We start from the raw sequence: 19,560 nt of genomic DNA on the forward strand, positions 1-19,560 counted from the left end.
TTTTTCTTTTAAAAACTGTACCTTTGTTATATAGCCTCAAACAGAAACCTGCCTGACTGGGCCACACATGCTTCAGGGGCACACATGTGGAGGGCGGTGCTGCCGGCATCCCGTACCGCGGAACATGCTGGAGCTTCTCCTGCGCACAGCTCCCATCCTCAGAGTCAGCCGCCACGTCCCCCCGGGCGTGGGGGTCACAGCACTGTCGGCGGTGGTCTCTCCTCCAGCAGCACAGAGCAGAGGAGGTCCTGCCCCATAATTACGTGCTGGGTGTCCTGAGAGAGCGCTCCTGCCTCGAGAATCCCCATCCCCTCTCCATGAGGCGGAGGTGCTCAGGGCAGCGAGGACACTCTGCTGCCGTGATGAGTACACGCGTGATGGACAGCAGCCCCTGAGCCTGCCATCGGGTCAACAGTGTTTAATATGTGCATCCTGTTCTTTTGTTGGTAAAGATTTTACTTATTTTAGAGAGAGAGAGATAGCGACACAGATAGTGAGAGAGCATGAGCAGAGGGAGAAGCAGAGGGAGAAGCAGAGGGAGAAGCAGAGGGAGAAGCAGGCTTCCCGCTGAGCAGGGAGCCCGATGCGGGGCTCGATCCCAGGACCCTGGGACCACGACCTGAGCCAAAGGCAGACGCTTCACCGACTGAGCCACCCAGGTGTCCTGTGCACCCTGTTCTTATTCAGTCTTGTTTCCCTCTACTTTGCTCCTGGATGATGGAGGCACTGTTCTCCAACCCCTTCACTCAGTCAAGGCTGCTGAGTGTCCACACTGGGCAGAGCCAGGTGAGCTCTGCTTCCAGTTCTGGAAGCCAACTCCCAACACATGGGATGCCATGTCTCTCTTCCATAATAAACACACATTGTTTTTATAATCAGAGGGAAAAGTCTTGTTACTTCAGAAAAATGACAATGATTCACAAATGAGTTCCTTAAATGTCTCTCAAGTCCCCTATAGCCCAGACACCTGGCTCAGGTGGCTGTATGATCCAGGGGCATTTCTCACTCCCCTCAAACTCCAACATCTCTCCCCACCTGAGCCGATGAAGTGGCTTCCACAGGACTCCGGCTCAGCCACCATGTCGGCGCCCCAAGTCCCCACCCGGGAAGAAGAAGGACGGCCTCCAGGAAGGGGTAACAGGTGTAACACGTCCGTAACCCTGCTACTCCACTTCTTCAAGAAACAAAGGAATGGGATGCTAACCGGGCATCACAGGAACAAGAGCGGTTCTGTGTGAGGGGTGGGGAAAACGGCTGCATGGTTTCTCGTTTATGATGCAACTATTTTACAATTACAGATTTGAAAACAAGGAAAAGAAAACAAAAAGAAGGAAAGGCTTGTTTACACAGAAGAAGTTACGGGGGGGGGGGGGGGTTAAGAAATCAGAATTAACCCAAACTAAATAGCATCTTGGCTTTTTTCTTCTATAATACAGACTTTTCTACCATGAAACATCATTCTTGTATGAATTATTCCACGTCTCCATCGAAGATGGTGCACAAATAAAAGACAGGACTAGTGCTTTCTATCTGACGTCAGACTGCATAAGGACTGACTGCACGTAAAGAGAACCAGTATCAGATGGCGCCATTCACAAGCAGAACGGCCCAGCAGTGGGACTAGACCAACAGTGGGGAGGGCCGTCTGCGCCCTTCCCCACTCACAGTACGAGTTTCCATGTGAAGGCTGGAGTCATTCCTGCAAATCACATACACGTATGGGTTTGTTCTCACACTGCCGAGCGTCATGAGGGTGCTCAAGGTCAAACTCAATTGTGAGGAAATCTCCCGGGGCAAACTGGGATTGACAGAAAAGTACGTTGAAGAACGTTTCTACTCCTGTATTGTGACAATGTGGCTGTAAAGAAGTTTTCACATTAAGTTTCAAGTTCTGTTTTCTTGTAGGATGTAGTTTCTGGTGGGGTGGAATGACCAAGCACCGAGTGGTGAAGAAGGCCCTTCACTGAAGCAGCCCTCGACGCGCCAGCTTTGTGACCGTCACACCCACCAGCGCGCACGCACCTCCTTCCTTGCCGGCTGCCCATGGGCGTGGGCAGCGCAGACGCTGACCGCAGGTGAGGCAGGAAACGCAGTATTATCCAACTCTGACCAATGGGGATCTGGCGACCGGGAAGTTAAATGACTTGCTTCAATGTCACAGGGGCACGCTCCCCAAGACACCATTTCTCAAGTTGGGTGGGCCCCCTCAAAGAAGAGGCCCATCAGGACCATCCCAAGATCCTGAACCGGCTCTGTCACAGTTAAGTCACATGCCGTTGTGTCTGTCAACGGGACATGAAGAGATGACATCTATCCAGGAACTACTAAAAATCAGACACATATATGTGATCCTCTTAAGAATCCTGCAGAGAAGGCATTATTATCCCCATCCACAAAATGAACGATCAGCCTAATAAGGTCAGGCCTCAGTACGAATCTGAGTCCACGGGCGATCTCACACTAAGCCAGGGGGAGTCCTTTATCAGGTCTCAACAGGCCGTGTGTCCTTCCCAAGCCAGAAAATTAATCTGGAGCCCACCTCTTTCTGGTCCACTTGGAAACAACACATACTTCCATGGCCCATGGGGCTGTCTGGAAAGTCTCCTCCTCTGCCCCACACCTGGGGGAGCACTAGGAACCTGCCTTAATATGCCCAACCACACAAGGATTCCATGTTTAAGCAACAGTAACACTGGCGAAGTGAACTCAAGAGGAAGTGAAAATGGGCACGGTTTACTTTACATGGGCTGAAATTAAAACCTGAGTGTCTCACAGACGATTGTGAAGCCACCTTCCCTGAACCTGGGGTCAAAGTCAAGGCGTGCGGGAGGAGGGTGGAGAAAAGGCATGAAAACAGAAGACAGAGCGGGCTGTGAGCATCCTGGGGGGGCGGCCAGGCAAGCGCCGGCCCCAGGGACACGGAGCGCCAGAGCGCCATCCAGGGGCCTTTGCAGAGAAGTAACAGGAGCTTTGTGTGTGGGGAGACGCCAGGACCGAGCCTTGGCAGACCGCGGAGAATCACTGTGCAAAGAAGGATTTCCCTTCCTTGACACTTCCAGCCTCTGTTTAAGGGGACCGGGGAAGGCGAGGCAATGGGTCGGTCTGATGGGGGCCAGGCCTGCCATCTCCCCATCCCGGCGGGCGCTCGCGGAGGGGGTGGGCAGGGTGGCACCCAGGAAGGCTGGGGTGGCACCCAGGAAGGAAGGCGATGCCGCAGAGCCAAGACCACCGAGACAGAGGCCTCGGTGCAGGGTGAAGGCAAGGGTCCAGCAGTGTGGTCTTGAAACGCGGGCTCAGGACTCTACGGTGCACTCACACCCAGGCCTTGAGGGGCTACTCCTCTCAATAAGGCCGAGCGGCCTGCCCAGGACAAACGGTGCCCAGGCTGTGAGCTAACATCCTGGAGGACACTAGATGGGGGCAGGGGGAAGCGTTCTACAGAAAAAGAAAAAAAAAATGTTTCCATGGCCATCTAGATTTGGAAAACATTGCTTAAAGCATGCTACTTAGAAAGATCGCATATGGAATGAAAAACATAATCACAGCTGATGTTCTTTTGCTAATAAAAAAAAAAGGAAAAGGCGCCGGGGAGACAAGGTCACTGACAGGCCTCGGCCATGAGAAGCCTGGGCCGAGGCGAAGGTGTGACCTGCCCGCCGTCCCGGGGCTACCAGCAGCCTGACCACGCCAGGCAGGGAACGTGTGGCCCCAGCTCAAGCTCAGAGCTTTTCCCCACAGATCCTCCTATGGATCAGGTCTGGGGTTACATCTCAAACGAGCAGTTGGCACCTTTGGGAAGAACACACCCTCCGGAACTCAAGACAGAAAAGAACCCCATTTCTCTGCCTCTTCAGGAGCATCAAGCTGATGCCCGATTCACTTCCACGACGGACGGCCTATTTCACCCCAGGAGCAGAGCACAGGGGTCAGAGGATCTGATGGCCCACACTGCTCCCCCCAGAACCCCCCAGTGTGGTGGGGCCTCCAAACAGCCCTTCGGGTGATCCCGAGCCCCCCAGGCCGAGCGTGCTGACTTACCTGTGCTGGGCATGTGGTTCACGCGGGCAGGGTTCAGCAGCTCCACGGGCTGGTCTCGGCCAGAAAGTCCATCTGGAGGACAGAAAGCACCAGGCTTCAGAAAGGGCTCTCATTTCAATGCAAATACTTCACACTCAGAGTCTGTAAGGAGACTCCTCGCGAACAATGGAAATGCATGTGTCCTTCTTTTAAAGGAGAACAGGTTTGATGCCATCACACATTATTTTTATTTGCTGAATCAGAAAATGAAAAACCCCTTGTAGAACAACCAAAATAGTCCCCGAGTGAAAGATGGCCAACAGCAATTCTGGGCCTACGACATCTATCTGGCTTGGCCGTTCAGGCTCATTTCTGTTTAGCGGCCACGTTATACCTACTTGTTTTGTCAGGGTGGCTTTTCTGCAGAGACCACAAGCAGTAAGAGGATCAAAAAACAAGAGCCACTCCTCCTCTTCCCAGATGCTGACAAACGGCCTGGGGTGTTAACAGAAACAGTCCTGGGAGGCCCAGCCGAAAACAGCTGTGGGGGTGCCTGGGGGGGCGCTCAAAGGAAACGAAGACACCCAAACACGCTCTCAGAAGAATACTTGGCCAGGTACTCACAATGTAAAGAATCATTTCTTTAAATGCACTTTCTGCCTGGATTCGGGCCCTGTTTCTCTCTCTCCAGGCTGAGCGCAAAGATGGAGCTGGAAGCCGGCCACCACCTAAACCCGGAGCAGGCTGCTTTTAGACTGCCTGAGATTTTCCATATTCTCTCAGATAGAAAAGAAAGAAAACTCTGGCAAAACTTCCAGGAATCACACTTTTGGTTTAAAATTAGCTCCTGACAAGTGGTGTAGACCGGCCTGCAGTGACAGGCGCGTCATGAGGACGCTGACGTGGCGGTCACTCTCGTGACTGACTGAAGGAGAAAGCGCTGGTTTCACAGAGTGGCCACGAGCTCCCCGAGGCCGAATTTCAAATCACCACAGAGCAAATAACATCAGATCTACGGACTGCACTAGAACCTCACTTTTCACCCAAAATGGGTAACCCCTTGCACACCCATCACATGTAGTGTTACACAACCCCCGTGCGTCTCTGAAAGTGTTCACAATCCAAGGACAGAAAGCATCACCCGGAGGAGATCCAAACGTGTGCTCTTGAGATCTGAAGACCCCCAAGGAAGTGAGGGAAAGGCGTGGGAGGCCTTCTCAGGGGAATCCACCACGGGGCATCTGAGACTCGTCTCCCCAAACCAGTCACGTATCCCAGCAGTTACTAGCCATCACCAGGCACCTCTGGGGCTAAGACAGTCCAGGCTGCCTGAGTGAGGAGGACCGGCCAGCCGGGTAACACCCTGGAAGCGAACACCAGGCCCAAACACTCACCCTGACTGCGTGCACCAGGGCTTCTGCCACGGACCAGGACCACCCCCGACAGCCCAGGTGCCGACCTGTAAGCCTATCACTATGCCACATGAGCACCTGCACTGCCATTCAGAGAGAGACCTGGAGACTGTAATAGAAAAGCACTTTGGAACCTTTTTTCCTGAAAATAAATATGTGAAATTCATTTTGTTTATAAATAAAGTTAAAATTTCATTTTCAAAAATACAAAATTCATAAAAGTATATTTTCTAAAAAATCTGAATCCCACTGTAAATACTTTCAGAAGGCCCCTCTGAAAATCCTAATCTAGCTGCTATTTTTCAGTGGGCAAGGGTCAGGAGCAAGGTGTTCGGAAAACCATCCCATTCGGGGCTCTGCAACTAGGTTCAGAGGAGGACCTCAGCTTCCAGCTGAGCAAAGGCTCCAGAACCAGAAACAGTTTAGAAACCAAGAAGCCAGCAAGGTTTCCTGAGGAAACTCCGAATTCCGGGAGCAGTTAGTGGCCGTGCCAGGCCAGCATCCTAGCTTATATAAAGACCTTTCCTCGAGTTTGGGATTGAGCTGTGTATGTCTGCCCCAAGCCCCAAAGGTCTAATTACTCCAAAACCAAATGCATAAATGATGCATCATAACACGTTACTTTTATCCACACTAAAGTGGGAAGATGCATCAAATCTCAGTGCAATCAATTCAGAGTATAAGTTAAAAAGATGTGTGGTTATGTGTATGCAAAAGTATCGCCCGTGTGTTTTAAATCAAGGTATGGCTTTGCTGAGTCGGCTCCTGCACAGAATGTCTGGACGCTGGACTGGGGTAGCCTCACTGAATGGCCAGCACACAGGTACGTGCTTGCTGACCCACCAGAACACGCTGCCGTGTGATGGGGGCACACTTTGTTCTGCGGGCTGGAAACGCTAGGGCCTGGGGCCTGAAGCGTGGAGGGGGGCACAGCCTATGGCTATGATGCGCGTCCATGTCTTTCTTCCCCCCCCTGAATTCACAGGGTCTTCTGTGGAACCCACTGAGAAGGTCAAGCAGGCACAGGACACATGGGCCAGGAGAACCCGGGAGAGGTCGTGAGGCACACGGAGGAGCCCTGCACGGCTGCCACCCCAGGACAGGGGAGCCCCCCGCTGCCCCACCCCAAAGAGCTCGGCCAGCCCGCGCTTGCACAATGTGGAGACTGAAGCAATTTCTGTGACAACTGCCACATCATCCATAACACAGAAAACCAAAACCTCACTAAATGAAAAGGTTCAACACCTTCCTTGATATATAGAATTAAAGAGGATCTGCACTTTAATGCTGCACAAAAATGTATGTTTCTTGCACCAATAAAGATACTACATGAAAAATCCACACACAGGTTACCTAACGAGATGGGGAGGAGAGTGTGAGGGCAGGAGTGGGGGCAGGGAGGGGGGAGGGCAGGGAGGGCAGGAAAGAGGAAGGGAGGGCAGGAGGGAGGCGGGGAGGAAGGAAGGGGAGGGGAGAGGAAGAGAGGGCAGAGGAGGGAGAGGAGAGAAGAGAGAGGAGGAGGGCAGGGGAGAGAAGGGAAGGGAAAAGGAGAGGAGGGGAGGGAAGGGGAGAGAACAGGGGAAGGGAGGGGAGGACTTGCATACAGGACTGGGAGAGCCTCCTGTCCCCACCTCACACACTACAGTCCTACCTGGTGGGGACCAGAGAGCAGCTCATTAAGGTGAAATCTGCCCTTCCCTGAGGGTCTGTGACACTGAGCATCTCCCCCCACCCCCTGCCCACGCACTTACTGGCTGTTCTTAATTCAAGTCTTGGGCCCCCTTTTAAAAAATTAGGTTGTCTTTTTTCTCCTGATTCAGGGGAATTCTTCACAAATTCTGACCATGGATTCTCTGGCAGTTACATGGGACAGACACCATCTCGGAGACGGCCTTTCTTGACGGTCCCATCCATCAATCCTTTTATAGCTTCTGCTTCTCATGTCGGGTTGAAGAAAGTCTTCCCTACCTGGAGGCTGCAAAGATATTTTACCGTACTGTCACCTGCAGGTCCTGTGGCCTTCCCCTTCACGTGTCTCTCATCTCTCTGCTCTTGACTCTTGTACACGGTGTGAGGTGGGGGTCTTTGGTTTTTTCAATGAGAACAGCCAAACATCTCATCAACGTTATTAAGACATCTTACTTTCACTGCTGGTCAGCACACGAGTTCTGTCAGACATCAAATCTCTGTCCTATTGGCCAATTTGTTTATACCTGTGCAAATAATCATACTGTCTAACTGGTGTCATTTTACAATAACTCTTAATATCTAGCAAGGCAAGAGTCCCTATTTTCTTCTTCAGAAATCATCTTGGGTGATGTGGGTCCTTTACCATATAAGTTCTAGAATCAGCTTGTCTTCCAAAAGACAGAAAGACAAAAAGAGAAAGAAAAAGAAAAAGAAAGAAGGGGAGGGGAAGAGTGGGAGGGGAGGGGAGGGGGCTAACTAACTCTCTGGGACCATGTAGGTACCTAGAATTGGGAGAACAGAATCTTAGCAAGATTACACCTTCTAATCCGTGAACGTGGAATATCACTTCACTTCATTTCTATCAAAGATGTTTTAGAATTCTGAGTGCAGAGGTATTAAACATCTTTAGATTTATTCCTAGATGTTTGGTATTTTAAGTAACATATTCTACACAGTACTGTAGATTTAAATCACCGCATGTGGGTTTTTCATCCCAGCACCTCGCCGAACTCATTCATTCGATCCTTTATCTGAAGTGGATTTTCCACCTGCAGGATCATGTGTCTATGACAGTGACAGTTTGGTTCTCCTTTTCTTTCTTTTTCTTGCCTTATCCTGTTGGCTAGGACAGATGCTACATCTGCACAGAAACACTGAGAGACACCTGCGCTGTTTCTGATCTCACCCCTTCCTCCTCCTCGCGTTTCCCTGTGTGTGCGTGCAAGCCTCCCAAACCAAGGGCTCTCGGCGACACAAGTATGAATGCCAGGAAACTCTCATGAAGGTAAAATAACGTGATAAAATACATCCTAAACTGTGCTTAGGGTGGCTCATCTGGTGTAGGTGGGAAAGCGCCACGGCAGGGCGGGGTGAGGGGGCACCGTGCCACCTCCCGGCTCCTGGACGGCAGTGGCCCCTCATCTTCGGGCACAGCTGGTTTTCAGACACTCGGTAGTGGGGTCCGAGGCCTCTGGCAGCAGTAATAATGCCAAGTCTTCATTCCAGCCAATTTTCCTACCCATTTTTATTTTTTCATACAAACTTATTTTAGAACAGTTGTGGATTTACAGAAAAATTAAAAATAGCAGAGTGTTCTCATATACACGCTTCCCCCACGATGGACATCTTCGACGAGGATGGCGTGTCTAGATCTGGTTAACTGAAGCCCCCCGCGTATTCCGGGTTCCAGCCCCCCACCCAGGATCTCACATGACCCCGAGGTGTCACATCTCCTTAGGCTCCTGCCCTTGTTCTTAATGACAGTGACAACGTGAGGGAGTGCGGGTCAGGCACTCTGCTGAATGTCCCTGGGCTGGGACTTGTCGGATGTTCTCCTCATGACTGGACTGGGCTGCATGTTCCTATCATGTGAGATCGCACACTACCAACGGGACCCATCGCCGGGGTCGCTGGCGTCGGTCCCCTGGCTGGCGTGTGTCTGTCAGGCCTCCCCACTGTAAAGGTGCTTGTTTGATTTCCTGTCCACACAACGTTCTCTGAAATGAAGCCACTCTCTGTAGCCCGCACTGCCCACAATGATATCAGCTATGCTTCCACATCCACTTCCCAGGATCCGGTGAGGGACACGCTCCCGGGGACGCGGCATGGAGCACCAGACACGGAAGGCAGCCCGGCCTCTGGGTCCCCACGGAGAAGGCAGGAGCAAGGTGCGCGGGGCCGGGCACCACCAGCTTGGCTCAAAGCCCGTTCTGCCTGTACCCAAGGCGTGACCCCGCGCTCCTCCATCTCATTTCTCAGACCCGGGGCGCATCTCTGAGGCAGGAACAGCAACAGGCCCACCCTGGAGATGTGCTGAGAATTAATTCTGTGTCTCAGGGGCCACCCTGGGCCTGGTGAGCAGTCAGCAGATTTTCTAGCAGTGAGAATGACAGTATTCCTTTCCTTTCCTCTGTCCCCTCCCATCATCTAATCCGGTGTGAACTCAAATCTAACAGGGAACATGCTAGAATGTATGCCAGGGAAGGGGTTCTTCCCTCGAAAATGCCTGAGCTCCAGTATGATTTTGGCTTTTGCTCTGCTGCTGCATCCGCTACTGCTCCCGCGCACGCCGCGATGAGCAGGATGCTCCGGCGGGAGGGCAGCACTGCTTCCTGGGTGCGGGCCGCGCGTGCTGCCACGGGAGGCCGCGACACACCGTGTTCTGAATGGGGCCGCAGCCCGAGGAGGCGGCCGGTGCTCTTCCTGCCCTCTCGAATCTGGAAGCACGCGCGCCTCGAGGACAGACTGGTGCCGTGGGGGTAAAGGAGGATAAGGGCACCGAATGAAGGCCCGGGGACTGATGCTGAACGAGAGAAGCCCAGGTTTCCATAAAAATTAACTTACTGAGAAAAGTCATATCCCTGACATTTGTGTTGGGAGGTGTGTGTGTGTGTGTGTGTGTGTGTGTGTGTGTGTGTGTGTGTGTGTGTGTGTGTGTGTGTGTGTAACAGGTAAGCCTTTGTATGGGAGACCAAAACTTAGGAGGGTCTCTTGCCTGGTGAAGGATGGCTTGCCTTCTACCCAGAGTGAAGATGGAAGGAAATCCCGGTCTGTGTGGAGGCCTGGCAGCAAGGAAGACAACTTCTGGCCTCCAGCACACAACACTGCAGGAGAGGTGCACGACTACACACCAGCCCTCACATACAGTATAAGTCAGGGTGGGATCACTGGGGTCTGGATTCAGTGGACAACGTGCCTTCCTACACTGTTGACATGAAGCAACCATTTCCCTGCACCAAACCTGAGTGAGCTGCACAATTACCACACTGGACATTGGACCCCCTTGTTCATTTAAATTATAAAAGGGGGCTCACTACAGGGAAATGTCCCACCTCAGAGGCGGAAATGATGCTTGAGGGCAGCAAAATACTCAAAATCTCCCTAGGCTCTCCGCCTGACCTGAGCCACCCCAGTAGGGCCTCCAACCTCCACCCCAGGAGGACTTGGCCTGCCAGCCTCCCTCCTCCTTTGCTGAGTGTCCTGCCCTCCTCTGGGAACCGCCTGCCCGCCCTCCACAGACCACATCCAGCAGTGCCTGAGTCCAGGGCAGTCGGCACCACTCAGATGCCCCACAAACTCAGGGAGACCCAACAGGCAGTCCCCGGTGAGTCCTGCTGACAGCCCCCAGCAGCCCAGCCCACCATGCACGGTCCTGAAAACTACCAAAGGTCTGCAATAAAGCTTGTGTCTGCCCATTAATGTGAATTAAACTTTAATGCGTTAAATCTTGTGGATTCCTGAGGCATGTCCAACATTAGTTTATGTGTATTTATCAGAAAACAATGAAGATGGAAGATGCAATCTTTCTCCTTAGCAATATCTCTTCCTTTAGGAAGATCGGGCAGACCTTTAAAACATCAAGGCTCATCTATGAAGTATTCTCCTCCCTCACCTAAAAATCAAAACTAGCTCCAGCTCCCAATTTATAGGAAACAGGAGCTGAAAGGAACGTGCTGAAAAGACACCAGGAGCTAAGACCAGTCAAGTGTGGGATGAGAAGACACCCTGGCTCCTTCCAGGGGCCAGGCGGCCTCGGGTTCTATTCTAGACACGTCGTCAATCCCAGCATCCGGATCTGAACAAAGTACTGTGAAAAGGTATTTTCTGAGACCACCGGTAAACCCTAGACCATGACATGATGTTTGGGAATTCATTTTGTTGAGTGTGATAATGGGATTCTATCTGTTAGAAATACATGCTGTAGTATTTATGGGAAAATGCTGTGGCATCCAGGTTTGTTTTAAATTCTCCAGAAAATGAGGATTGGGGAGGGGGCTGATAAGGTGGGTATGGTCTAAAAGCACAGGGTTTCGAAGGCTGGAGAGAGGCATGGGGGCTCCCTACACACATTAAGGTCTCTCTTTTTTCATCTGTGTGTGAATTTTTTCATGGTATTTTCAAAAGATGCCAAGAATAGAAATAAGCCCTCACTTTGTATTTAATAGCATTTGCCCCTGCTTAACTCCAGCTAGGTCATCACCTAACCAGCTTTCTCGCTAAAATTCCTGACAGTCTTCAGTTATTACCAACCCTGAGCTGTGCAAACAAGAGCAAGCAAACCCTCCTGGCTCACACACAACTCAATACGCAGGTCGTGGGCATCTGAGATGGGGCACCCGACGGGATGCTGAATGCGGCACCCAGGACCCGGGGCGCACGCCCTCCACCATGGGGCCCCCGTGGCACAGGCTGTGGCCTCCCTGGGAGTCACGCTCTGCTTCTCTACATGCCCAGCCCGGTGACCTCCCTGACACCCAGGGCTGAGTCAGGGAAGAGGAGACCAAATGTCCCCTCTGCTTCGGCCCGGGCGCCAGACAGCTCGAGGAAAGGCTGACGCGACGTGAACGGGACGAGCCACAGAGGGAAGAGTCACAGCCTGCTACTCAGGAGTTTTCTTTGGGAGAATTCAGAAGTGGAAACACACTACCCCGCCAGCTCCATGGGGGGACAGGGTCCACACAGCCAGAAAACTCTGGTAACAGGAGAGAGTGCAGGGCGAGCTCTGACCCCAGGCCGAGAGGGGAAGAAAGGGAATGAAGGCAGCATGTCCGTGCCCCGAAGGGAGCTGCCGACGGCAGAGTGGGGTCTGTCCCATCCCCACGTCCCCACGGGTCCAGCTGAAGCCCAGAGCTGGACAACACTGACCGAGCAAGGGACAGAGCGGGACGGGGCGTGAGCACACGAGGGCAGCTCTGTGGCCGGCACCAAGGGCAGGCCACCGTGGTGCTCGAAGCCAGACCAGGCCCGGCTCCCCTCTCTGGGTGGGGGCCAGGCTTCCTGGACGGACATTCCCAGCGGGTCTCGGGCCGGCCATCCGGGGACTGGTCTGGCCACTCTCCGACCCCCCGACGGCAGCAGCCCACCCCGGACAGCTCTCTGCCGCTCCCCCGCCCCGTGGCCCAGCCCCGCTCGAGCAGCCAGAAGTGATTTAGGAAATCAGGAGAAAATGTCCTCGCCCGCCTTTGAAAACAGATCAGTCTTGGCTCCCTCGAGGATGTCCATCTGCCCTGTGGGGAGGACATAATTGGTGAGTCATTCCAAAGCTGTTTTGAAGAGCGCTGGAGGCGTGGGGGGTGGGGGGGAGAGCTCGCATGTAAGATGTGCAGCCTTCCCAGAGTCTGTATGAGAAATAACAGACAGAAGCCACAGGGAGCACTGCACAGGGACACGGTGAAGCTGCGCGTCCCGATGACTCATGCACGAGTTTTCTAGACGGGGTCCCTTACTAATTAAATTAGTAAGGACACAAAGTAACGCGGTTATTGGCAGAGACGGAAAACCAGCCCCGCTATGTGCCTGCGGACAAGCACACTTTCTCCAACTGCACGTGTGTGGAAGCCCGGAGGCAACCTTTTCTAGTTAAGCCCACCGCAGGCGTTTTTCTGCAGGTGGCCTATTTTCTGAACTAACAGGAGGCCGGGTCCCACAGGTCACATGGCCCCGTGGCATTCAGAGTCAGACCCAGCTTCCACCCCTTGTACGGCCTCCTCAGTAATCATGTTATTTAAACTCGGACTCAGTTTCCCCATCTGTACACCGCTACAAGAAGTAACTAAAATAACACGTGTAAAGAATGGGGCACTTCACCTGCCCTTCTGTGACGCGACCGCGCAGTCCCGTGTCCACGTGGGACAGACGTCGCAGCCCATGCCAAGGCATCCGATTGGGGCAAGAGCACCTCCTGAAAATGTGAGTCGGCAGCTAAAACCACTGGGTGGATAAGCCATTCTCCCAGAGCACTTTGCACGCTGCCGGGCATTAAGAATTAGCTGAAAGGTGTTTGTGGTTAAGTGACAGGAAGCCGGGAAATAGGTACATATTCATAAGCAGCTCATGAGAAATGACTCACGAGTTCCTAACAATAAACTGAAAATGGCCAACTGGAGAAAGTCCGCTCCGGCACGTGAACCGTGCGGCTGGGCTGCAGCTACGGAGGGACACGGCCCAGGAGACCCAGGCAAGATGGGAAATGGAGCCCCAGGCCCCCGCTCGCCCTGCCCCAGCCACACTGGCTTCTAAAAGCCTCTCTTGTTCTTTGCACAGAAAAAGGGTCCTTTGCCCTTCTTCCTTTCATGCAACCTTTCAGAAGCAACCGAGCACGCGGCAGATGCCAGTAACGCTCAACACCCCAGGCCCTGGAGGGAGGGACCGCCCGGCCCGGGGGGCCTCACCCAGCAAACCCTTGCAGAGCCTGTGTCGCAGGCTTTCTCCCCTAGCACTGTGTGGGGCAGTATTTGCTTCAGCTCTTCAGAAGTGTATCTCCTTCTTCTCAGTTCTTATTCTTGCCAGATCTTGCTGGAACACAGTAACACTAACAGTAGAGTTTGCAGTGTTGACTGGAAGCCGCGGCACACTCATTCCCGGCACTCACTAGGGGTCAGGCACCAGTGGGCAGGCTGCGTTCCCATGACCTGCTCGGTCCTCAGCAGGGAAACAGCATGAACACATCTTTGTCCCCATTGTAGAGATGAAGACACTAGGAGGGACACATGACGAAGGCCACCCTGATGAAGGTGGGAAGCAAGTCTACTGCCCTCTCTCTCCCCACTCGGCCACTCAAGCCACAGCGTCCGCACCCCACCATTCGTCCACGTGTTGAACAGACTGCACTGAGCTGGTTATTGAGCAACCATCCTAACGCTGGGGATACAGTCTCCAATGATATCAAGTCCCAGTACCCCAGCCTTCCACTCGTGAAGAAGAAATGACACGTACAAACAGATGGTGCGGTATCATGTGCTGGAAACAAAATCCACACGGGAAGAATGTGATTGGAGATTATTTCTTAGATACAGTGATCCAAGAGGGGCTTGTGATGGGGTGACCCCTGAGTGATATGCAAGAGGGAGCCATGTCCACTATCTCCCCCAAGGCAAGGGAACAGCCAGTGCAAAGGCCCTGAGGTGAAACAAACTGGGTGGGTTCCACTGGGCAGGAGCCAAGTGACCAGAGGCAAAGTGAGAGGGGCCAGGCCACAGGTCCCGAAAGTCACCTCAAGACTCAAGTTCTAACTTCTGTCCTCAAGGCTCATTTCAGCTGCCACGTAGAACAGTAAGCAGGACCAGGGCCCCTGAGGAGGGAGCATGGAGGCGGCAAGAAGAGCCCAGGAGGCTGTTTCTAAGATCCAAGGCTAGAGAGGCTGGTGGGCATGCAGCGGAAACGTGGTCCGACTTGAGGTATATTTTGCAGGTTAACCCACCAGGACTTTAGTGGACCAGACACAGGTGTTAGGAGACAAAGCACCTCCCTGAGAAACGAGACAAAGGGAAGAGGGGCGGGCGGGCAGGCGGGGTCATGCCTGCTGGGAGGGAAGGTCCCAGCACAGACTGCACTGGACTGAATTCTGAGAGACCTACTGGTCATTCCGAAGAGCAAACAGAACTTCTAAATCACCTCTGACTGTGACTTTATGACTTTCAGGGGGAAGGGGGCACCAAACTGTTCAGGATTTGTGTCAGCGGGTCAAAACGCAACTTGATGTTTTAGTTTAGCATATGGAGCTCAAGTAGCTGGTTTATAAGCCCTAATGCTGCTCTCCACCCAACTCCCGCCATCCAGACACCTAGCCTCTTGGGTGGGGCTTCTGGAATATGCGCTAATCTCTTCTACAGAGGGAACGTCGTATGAAATGATACTCGCTCCATGCAGGAATCTTGGGTCAGGAAAGAAAGGGCATAAAGTACATTTAAGTGGTGAAAACAGGTTTCATCTTTCTAGCTGACTGCTTCATACTGGTGTTCATGTCTCTCCCCCACAAAAATCTAGTTTGTCCTCACTGGAACGATGATCCAGGTAGAAGGTTTGTCTCAGAGTGCAGCCCCACGTGCAGCACCAGACCTCAGCCGACCCGCTGCCAGGGGGAGGGGGGCCTCTTCCACAATGGCAGCCACACTGGTGGCACCTGTCACATTTTCCAGTTGCTACATGTTTCCTGCTGTGGGACACAGATGTCCTCTGGTTACATCAAACGCCCTGGTTTCATTTCATTCATCTCTCTGGAGCCAAGTGCTCCAGACTGGGCACTGCGGGGGGTGGGGGGGGCAAGTCCTAACACCCTTCACCCTCAGTACCCACGTCTCCAACCTTGGACATGCACCCGGAGAGCCCAGAGCCCCTGCTGAAAGCAGCCGAGGTGACAAGAAACTCCCGTCAGTGTGACCCAAACACCTGCCCTCCCCGGCAGCTCAGCGAGGGCAGCTCCATGTCTCTGGCTCCTCGAGCTCGTCTTGGTGCTGCTTGGTGGCTGCCATGGGCTCAAACCTCCCTCTGGCAGCTCGTCTTGGGGCTGGAGCAGTGGGTACAGAATCAGAATACTGTTCCAAATTGCAGGTCAGTGGTGTGGAAGCATCCAGAAGGCCCTCACTATCAGCCATGACACGTCACATCCGGCTCTCCTGACATCTTAACCTCTCCGCCAGAAGCGGCCATGCTCCACCCACCTGCCAGCAAACTGGATGGGAAGGGTCATTTTCAGGAGCCTGACACTGGACTGTCATGTTCCAGGGGCCTACTGCCAGAGGTGTCAGCAGAAGGACAACGGAGGACTGTCTCATGAATTAGGCCAGCACCTGCAGCTTAGAAAGGCCTTGAACACCTGGTCCTTCCAGAGCCTGGAGCTCAGAGCACCAGCAGTGAGCCAGCCTGTGGCACTAGGGCTGGGAGGCCGGGCAGCCAGGGTGCTGGGGGCCTGGGGAGCTGGGGAACTGGGAGACTGGGAGGCTGGGGAGCTGGAGAACTGGAGGACTATGGAGGAGGGGCTGAGAGGCCGGGAGGCCAGGGAGCTGGGGAGCTAGGAGGCTGTGGGGCTGAAGGGCCAGGGAGCTGGGGGGCTGTGGGGCTGAGGGGCTGGGAGGCTGCAGGGCTGGGGGGCTGAGGGGCTGAAGGGCTGCGGGGCTGAGGGGCTGAAGGGCTGGGGGGCTGTGGGGCTGAGGGGCTGAGGGGCTGGGAGGCTGCAGGGCTGCGGGGCTGAGGGGCTGAAGGGCTGAAGGGCTGGGGGGCTGAGGGGCTGGGAGGCTGCAGGGCTGCGGGGCTGAGGGGCTGAAGGGCTGGGGGGGCTGTGAGGCTGAGGGGCTGGGAGGCTGCAGAGCTGCGGGGCTGAAGGGCTGAGGGGCTGGGGGGCTGGGGGGCTGAGGGGCTGAGGGGCTGAAGGGCTGGGGGGCTGTGGGGCTGAGGGGCTGGGAGGCTGCAGGGCTGAAGGGCTGAGGGGCTGGGGGGCTGTGGGGCTGAGGGGCTGAAGGGCTGGGGGGCTGTGGGGCTGTGGGGCTGAAGGGCTGGGGGGCTGTGGGGCTGAGGGGCTGAGGGGCTGGGAGGCTGCAGGGCTGCGGGGCTGAGGGGCTGAAGGGCTGAAGGGCTGGGGGGCTGAGGGGCTGGGAGGCTGCAGGGCTACAGGGCTAAGGGGCCAGGAGGCAGGGGAGCTGGGAAGCTGGGGGGCTGGGAGGCTAGGGAGCTGGGGGGTTGGGGAGCTGGGGGGCTGGGGGCCTGGGTGGTTGGGGGACTGAGGGGCTGCAGGGTTGAGAGGCTGAGGAGCTGGGGAGCCGGGGAGCTGGGGATGTGTGGAGTGGTTTCTGTGATTAAGCTTAAACCATTTCAGTTAAGTTTTATTTTCTCCAAGTTTTGTACTACCTAATAATATAGAACACACTGTTGTAAAAATTGTATCTTCTAAAATATTTAAAACATAATTTTATAACAGGGGGACACACAAATCACAGCACCCGAATGCCAAGCGGTCAGCATTTCAGCCGCTATGCAGACCCCCGGCCCCCGGCGGCCCCCAGCACTCCCTCTTGCGCACGGTCTCACTCGGCCTCCTCACAGCCACCGCACAAGACCACTAGTCACTCAAGGTCTGTGCCTGTTTTCAGGATAATTCGGTCATTAGTACTTCATTCAAGGAGACTACAGCACACCCCTCGTTCCAACAAAGCTGGTCTACAGTCTGTGAAATCTGTATTGCCTTTCTGTTATACGCAGTATGGATACACTCTACGAATCACTACTTCCCCCAAATCAAGACTGACTAAACCTTATCGTTATTCCTTTTATATCTGTTTCCATACAACACAAACTTTAGTTTCTAAAAATACAGTGATCAAACTGTATCGGGTTCTATTTTAATCTTCTAAAAATAGAGCTCCCGGGGGAGTAGCAGTTTGCTGTTCGACATTCAGTGACAGGGCATGGATTTCTGTCCTTACACTTTTCGGCCTGTGGTTTCTGCATAACGACTGAGGAGTCAGGACTGCAGTGGGTGGCACCCAGGTTCTGCCCATGAACACAAAGCCCGGGTGCCTGGCACCAACAGTCGGATCCTCTCCTATGGGCCCCTGAGCACAAAACAACCTGGCCAGTGTGGGCTCCGTTGTCCACATCTGTAAAATGGGTGCGATGACACTCCTCTCCTCACAGGACCGAGAGGATAGATTTGGCTCCCTGTGTAACAAAGCTGTGGAGTAGGCCCTCCGAATTTCACGGCCCTCCGACCTTCACGGCCCTTCTTAAGGTTGGTTATTTCCCAGGTGTCTGCAGTAATTAAAGCGGAAAATTAAAAGGCACAAGAGAAAGTGCAGAACAGTAAGGAAGCTCTGCCTGCAAGAGCTCTGAGGTCCTATAGAAGCCCCTCTCGAGGACGGGCCCGTAGGTCTGTGCCCACCACCCTCCTTGCCTGTTTTCCTTTAAGCGCAGGTGCCGCCCCACGCCACACTGGAAAGCAGCTCACTATTTCTAAACAGCCAGTAAATTAAACATGGCTTTTTAAACAACCTTCCCAAACTTTGAAAGCTTCATTGTCCTAAGAACAGAAATTATAGGGCACCTGGGCGGCTCAGTTGGTTAAGCGTCTGCCTTGGGCTCAGGTCTTGATCCCAGGGTCTTGAGATCGAGCCCCACATGGGGCTCCCTGGTCAGTGGGGAGTCTGCTTCTCCCTCTGACCCTTCCCCCTCCCGTGTTCTCTCTCACTCTCAAATAAATAAAATCTTTTAAAAAAACTTTTTAAAAAGAACAGAAATTATATCCAAATTTTTAGACTATAATCCCTTATCTTCTGTGTTTTAAAATTGAGTAATGTTCGAGTTAAGGAAAAAAGTAGAAATAAAATCATTTCTCTCCTCCCTCCTCCCACATATATGTGTACACTCTTATCATCCAGACCCTTACCGTCCACTCTTACTTGTTCTCTACAAGAAAACCAACAGTTTTCACTTGCCCATGGTCCCATGAGGAGCCCGTTGACCTGGTGGCTGGAGGCCCCACCTGGGTAAGCCGTCACACCTCACACTTCGCGGAAGGTGTCTCATCTGCTGCACTCAGCACTGGGTAAGCAGAGCAGTAGCCTGATACACGTGCCCATCCCAAGAGTTTACCTACTTTATAGATTATGTTGAATTGAAAAATACCTTCAGTATCTTCATTTCATAAGATATTATAATAGTTCTAGAACAGATTCGTTTCATATTGTTCAACCTTCAACTAAGACGAAAAATCACATACCACTGTCTTAGTTTGTGACAATGCATAGAATCATGGGACAAAGGAAATTTATAGAAATTACACCAAAACAAAACCAAAAAGCAGTCTTTCTTAATCTCTAACCAATTTCTTTGGTTTTTACACCTATGGAGACAGATTATGTCCAACTCTGTGGGCAAGAAGATAATCTGTAATTAAAATGAGCACCTTGGGAATGCCTGGTTAAGTTGGTTAAGTGTCTGCCTTGGGCTCAGGTCATGATCCCAGAGTCCTGGGATCGAGCCCCACATCGGGCTCCCTGCTCAGCGGGGGAGCCTGCTTCTCCTCTGCCCCCCACCCCCGCTTGTGCTCTCTCTCGCTCTGACAAATAAATAAATAAAATATTTTTTAAGATAATAAAATAAAATAAAACGAGCACCTTGGGGGGATAATCAATCAATCAAATGAGCACCCTTAGGTGGGCACTTGGTTATG

General features: G+C 53.1%; 1 protein-coding gene across 14 annotated transcripts in view; it reads right to left on the minus strand.

Annotated features, from left to right (window-relative positions):
• Nucleotides 1–19,560, minus strand: part of HDAC4 (histone deacetylase 4) — a 296,598-nt gene that overhangs the window by 149,025 nt on the left and 128,013 nt on the right. For all 14 annotated transcript variants that reach the window (XM_078071547.1, XM_078071544.1, XM_078071554.1 and 11 more), the window contains one exon: nt 4,039–4,110. In XM_078071547.1, the coding sequence (XP_077927673.1) occupies nt 4,039–4,110 (72 nt within the window). The remainder of the gene's footprint in view (nt 1–4,038; nt 4,111–19,560) is intronic.

Source organism: Halichoerus grypus, chromosome 4 (assembly GCF_964656455.1).
Source record: "Halichoerus grypus chromosome 4, mHalGry1.hap1.1, whole genome shotgun sequence".
NCBI lineage: Eukaryota > Metazoa > Chordata > Mammalia > Carnivora > Phocidae > Halichoerus > Halichoerus grypus.